General features: G+C 40.2%; 1 protein-coding gene across 1 annotated transcript; it reads right to left on the minus strand.

Annotated features, from left to right (window-relative positions):
• Positions 1 to 943: 943 nt before the first annotated feature.
• LOC127781190 (protein DCL homolog, chloroplastic-like) lies at positions 944 to 5711 on the minus strand. The gene is made up of 3 exons (XM_052308109.1): positions 5264 to 5711; positions 2204 to 2318; positions 944 to 1214 (listed from the first exon to the last, which is right to left on the minus strand). Exons 1-3 carry the CDS (start codon positions 5560 to 5562, stop codon positions 1050 to 1052), a joined length of 579 nt encoding a protein of 192 aa, XP_052164069.1. The 5' UTR covers positions 5563 to 5711; the 3' UTR covers positions 944 to 1049.
• Positions 5712 to 6230: the final 519 nt, after the last annotated feature.

A 6230-nucleotide genomic window follows, 5' to 3' on the forward strand; every position in this document is an offset into this window, starting at 1 on the left:
TCAATAATTGTGATCTCCTTACGTTAGGCTGGTTTCAATAATAGTAATCTTCGGTGTGTTCTATTCATTTAGATTTAAACTATGTTCATGAAAATTACTATGTAATAATTAGCTGTAGCTCTTTTGAGTAAAGGCCGGGATATTATATTCCATTATCTAAAAAAAATTAGTCTAAAGTGAAAAGATAGCATAAAAGAATAGTAACTTGTTACTTTCTCTGTTTCACAGTTACTTTCCCTATTTCACATTATAAGATGCTTTAGGTTTTGAATAGATTTATGCGCGTATCCATGTATGTGCTCATATATGTGTCCAAGTTCATATGGATCTTACTAAATGAATCTATAGATGAGGGATAGAGGGACCAAAACGTTTTATAATGTGGAAAAGATGGAGTATCTTGAGAAGTCATTCCGTTGTTCCGCAACACAACCATAGCAGACATAATTTTCAAACAAAACCATTGCAAGCATTACGCCCTTGCTTGACAATGCCACGGGCTATAATTCAAAGTTAATTTTGAATTTCATAATTTCATTGTAGGAATGATTTTAGGGTTTTCTCCATGACTTCCATTTCCTGTCTCTTTTCATGGTTGCTAATAAGATAAGAAAAGACCTATCTTAAAATCAAACTTTAAAATTCAAAATCGCTTTGACTATAATCTGTAGCAGAAACAAGCAGGGCAGAATCTGAGGGTCACTGTAGTTAACCAAACACCATCATAGGAAATTTTCTTGCATGGATTCGATCCTCCAAAATTCCATTGCAAGGATCATGCATTCATGCTGTTGTCAATTAAATTTCGAGGATGCTGTTGTCAATTCATGCCTCTGAATCCTTGTCCTTACCAGCACTTAACCTTGTGGTCTTGTGGGCATTCCTCAAGAGATCCAAAATCTTTCTATTTAGAGATTTAGACCATATAAACACAAGTAGGCAATGGAAGAAGCAAACATGCCATTAGGCTCAATAATTTACACAAACGATTCCAAAACTTACAACATCCCTGTATTGCTGAAGGATACCAGCGTTCTTTTCTATTACCTTCAGGTTCGCTTGAAATGTTCTCGTATAAATCTCTCTGCATGTGATGGATACTTTTCTCGAATGTATGCACGGAGGCACTTTTGGTATGAAAAATCAATCCAAACACCATCCGTACGAACAACAAAAAGGCATCTTGACTTTCTGAATTGTGGGTGCTTATCAACCTTCAAAGTCAATCCATATTAAAAAGATAAGCCATACAATCATACAATCTGTCAAGTAAAATGCAAAGTACTCTGAAACATACCATATATTCTAAAATAGTGTTACGTGCAGTACCAACTAATTTTTTTTAGACTAGATGTACAAGTAAAAATGATTCTTAATACAGTACCCAGAGAGCAACAAAACTCAGACATGAGACATGGAGATGCTAAAAATTGTACTGGTTTTGAAGCATAAATACTTCCACTGAATCTTAAGCATGTGTTCTCCTAATTTGTTACTCACAGTCATGATAATGTACCTTTCATCATGGATATCAAGTTCTCTGAATAAGTCTACTTACCCTCCTATTCTATGGAATCTGCTAAATAATCCCTGAGGTGGCTACTTAACCTCCTAATATATGGAACCAGCTAAATAATCCCTGAGGTGGTTTAGGGCATGTGGCTTACTCATGTAGATAAATTGCTCGGGTGGAATGCCATTTACCTAAACTATTTCTTTATTATTCTTTTGTATTAATCTCCCTTCTCTTCTCTGTTTATGTTCTTCCCTTCTATCACTCCACAGACATATGGCCTTCTAGTGGAATTATTTTAACTTTATTTGGAGACCCAACATCACATCAGCTGCCATGTGGCGAAAACCACCATTAAACAATCTCAGAGGGGTTATTTAGAAAATTTTGGATAATTAAGGGGGTTATTTAGATGGATTCATAGTTCAGGGGACTAAGTAGACCAACGCTTATAGCTCAGGGGGGTTTTGGGGGGGGGGGGGGTAGATTAGATGCACTCCTACTTTTTAACTCTTAGTGTACATGGTGTTCGTATACAGATTACAGAGTCAACTAAATGTAAAGAGAAAGAAGTGAGATGAGGCAACAGAATTGCTATCAATTACCATTAAGCACTGAATATTTATTTTATTTCTAACAGGACACATACAGTTCCTGAATATAATTTAGCAGGTCATAATAGTGACTCACCATTATAGCATCAAGTCCACAACCAATCTTATCATCCACACGTGGATGGTAAGCAAGAAGCTTCTCGACGATAATATTTTCATCCTTTGGGCTGAGACATTCACCATCTCCATACCTGCTCAGAAACAACTTTGTTTTAAAACACGAAGTAAAACAGTTCGTTAGTTTCACTGTAGAAAGCCATGCTAATTTACAGTTTTTTTGATAGGTCAAAGTGAAAAAGAGGCACTTGGGATGCTCGAGGAATTAGGAAACAACATGTTTGGCATTACATGGTCCACTGGAGAAAATAAATAATCGTTACAGCAAACTTTGGAGTAGACAGTAATGGCCCAACCTAGGTAATAGTACCTCATTCTTGAACTTGCATAATTGGAGCATTCAGTAGGATGGCAGGACTTCACAGGAAACCAAATTACTCAACCAACGAAGGTATAGAAGTCAGAAGGAGAAAGTGGTACATCAAGATACACAGTTGTCAGATTTTGGAAGAACGAACTGCATGTCACGGTGACTAAGGAAACACGTTGAAGTTTAAAAAGCCTGGTCAGAATGAGGCATTAAACCATTGAGCACAGTGAAGAATGATCTTCAGTGAAGATCATAGTGAATAAGACAAAAAGCGTGCAATCCAACTTTTCTAAAGACCACCAAATGCAGTGGAGACTGGAGAACATAATAGCACTGTGGTCAATTCATTTCTTGGAAAAAGAGTAATGATGGCAATCATGTTCCCCAGTCTATACATCTTGGAAAAATGTTCTTTTTGAGATGAAAGAAAGAAAGGGCAACCACATCTTGCATAAGAACTCTATGAGATTAAAATGGTGAGAGACGTAGCTGATAGCACTTAAAGTCTTTGAAGCACTTGAATTAAGGACGGAAATTGATCCGAATCATGTATGCATATTATTTTTTACAAAGAGCTGACCCGTCTACAGTGGAGTGACCCACCTCTGCAACACACATGTTGCGCTTTTCTTATACTATAGGGTGATTGACCGAACGTTGCAACGAATGTCAATAAATACACTATATGATCTAAAATAAGAATAACAATTATCCACATATCTTAAAATTGCTTACATGACCACATGAGATCAATTAACCACTTACACTGGCGTATGCACAAGTGTAAAAAAATCATTTTAACAAATATCGCAAACAACAGAAAATATATGCATGCATTATGGTCAATAGGGGTATCCCCCTCATCTTTTGTCATTGCACTATGATGGAATTTCATTTTTGAGGCTAGTTTGCTCGTGCTTTATTTTTGTTAGTAATGTCAAAGCGATAATGAGGAAATTTGACAACATTTGCGAGTTGGACTTACACAGGGACTAATTTACTGTTTGATTCCACTAGAGGTAGATACTACGGGCTAGGAACAAATTAAGAGGGAAATACCACATGGTGAGATGGGTTGACATGGCTTTCCCTAAAGACTTTGGGGGATTAGGCTTTACAGAAACAAGAGCTATGAATACTGCTTTGATTGCAAAATGTATTTTTAAACTGAAATCAAATGATCAGAGTTTGTGTACCACCATGTTGAGGAGAAAATATTTGCAGGAAGGAGATATGTTTCAGTGTAGAGATGAAGGGGGGATCACAATTCTGGAAAGGGGTGCTAAGCACAAGAAAATGGTTGAGCTTGGGGACAGAATGGCAGGTGGGTGATGGAAAACACATCTATTTCTGGAAGGATGTGTGGTATTATCCATGCCCTCTTAAGAGTTATTTTCCATACCCATATGATGTAACCAACAATCTATCCTGGTAGCTGAAATAGGACAGGAGGGAGTATGCCTCACCTTTAGGAGAACTTTTGGCCCAAGAGAGTTGACAGAATGGCAAGAGCTGAAACAATGTGTTGAAAGTATAGAGGTGGGAATTACCCCCTGATATTCTAAAATGGGGTCTCAAAGAAAATAAGTCTTTTTCTACCAAATCCATGTATAGAGCTTTGACCTTCAGGGGGGGTAACTGATACACAAATGCAACTCATTTGGAGTGCCCTTGCCCTATGAAGATTAAACACTTTGTTTGGTTGGCCATGAAAAACAGAATATCAATCATGGATAGACTCAATTTTCTAATTGCTTTGTAAATATTTCCCTTTTGTAAATAACCTTTATTATTATAATATATTAACACAATAGGAGCCTCTCCTGCTGTTTCTTGTCAAAAAAAACAGAATACAATCTGCTGATCAACTGGGAAAAGAGGCTGGGAAGGTTATATCCTTTGTCAACTTTGTGGGGAATTAGAAACTACAAACCACATAATCTTTAGCTGCCCTATGGCTAGTCTTGTTTGGTGTTTCTATACAGATGTACTGAATTGGGATCGTGTTCCTCTTAACTTTGATGACTTCTTTATCCTTGCTGACATTAGATCTGATTTCAAACATAGAGCTGTGAAAATTGCTTTGCTTGCTGCTATTTGCTGGACACTACGGACAACAAGAAACAACATGGTGTTCAGGGAAAAACTTATTTACTCACCCCTAATGTTACCTTTCCAAATTATTTCTTTCTTACTGCAGTGGAGTCCTTTACATCGGCTGGAGGAGAAGAGTGATCTGGAGAAACTAGTAAAGAGGTTGAAGGAGGGAGGAGGCGAGGAGCTGGCCTAAAGACAGAACAGAATAGGATCTTGCTAGTCCCCTGCAGTCTTTTGGCGTTTGGTTTTGTTTAGAATGATGCTGTAGTTTATGTTCTTGTCTGTTGCTACCTAAAAATATGATCGAGACGTGATCATCTTCCAGTTTTATTTGTACGAAGTACTTCATTTTGTAAAGCTGGCAACCCTAGCGAAGCGAACTCTGCCAGTGGTTGGCTTTCAATAGAAGCCGGGTCCCCTCTGACCTTTTCTCTAAAAAAGGGACTAATTTACAGCTTTCTTGCGAAGTACTAGGATGATTGGCAGTTTCCTCATGTTGCCAGCCATATACAACTAGTAAAGTCGTCGACAATTAGAGGCAGAGAAATGGCCAAATGCCCTGTCTCAGAATAGAGACGAGACGAGGAAGGAAGGGAAGGGGACAACGGCTACCTGTCGGAGTGGAGGATATCCTTGATGAGCTGCACGACGGGATCGATGTCGCGGACGATTTCCGCCTCGGCGGCCCTCCACGGCAGCGGGGGCACCGCTCCGGGGGCGTCGGGCAGCTTGGACGGCGGCGGCTGCGTGGGGGGAGGGGGCTCGTCGGCGGTGTGGGCGCCGGAGAGGAGGCTCCTGCGGCGGGACAGTGCGGGCGCGGGTGCGGCGGTGCACGGCGCGAGGGGGCGGGCCCGGAGGAAGAGCGGCCCCGCGGCGGTGGCGGCGCGGGCGAGTGCCGCTGCCAGGGCCATGCGGCGGGAGGGTGACTTGCTGGATGGGGGTGGGGAGGGGTGGGGTGAGGTGAGGTGCCCTGTGCGGTGTGCCCGAGTTCGGGACAGCGAGCGACTGACGAAGTGACGAGTGACTGGTGTGGTACTGTGGTGTGGTGAAGGGGAATGATGGATTGATGGCTCATCGATCAGCTATCATCCCGTCTGCTTCCCTTGTTCCGTGCCATGTTATCCATTGGGGATTTTGAAACGACACTCTTGCGGTAACAGTTTTCGGGAGGCAAAGGTTTGCGATTGGCTGCGTTCGGCCAACCTGCCTCCCGACACGGAAACAAAGCACGTAATTATAATTATAGTGAGATAAATTAAGTATTAGTTTAAAAAATTAAAAAATAAATTAATATGATTTTCTAAAGCAACTTTTATATAGAAAAGTTTTTCAAAAGATATACCGTTTAGCAGTATGAAAAGCGCGCGCGCGAAAAACGAGAGAAATGAGTTGGGAAAGAGAGAAAAAGAACATAGCCACACGCAACTGAGCGTGTTCTGTAAAAATAGCTCAATGTGACAGTTTCTTGAGCTACTAAACTATGATTTTCACATAAAATTTATATATGTGGATTTTTTAAAGTGATGTTTTAAATGGTAAAACTAAACAATAGGCAACACACTATTTATTAAGCAACACA

The sequence above is a fragment of the Oryza glaberrima genome, chromosome 8 (genome assembly GCF_000147395.1).
Source record: "Oryza glaberrima chromosome 8, OglaRS2, whole genome shotgun sequence".
Classification (NCBI taxonomy): domain Eukaryota; kingdom Viridiplantae; phylum Streptophyta; class Magnoliopsida; order Poales; family Poaceae; genus Oryza; species Oryza glaberrima.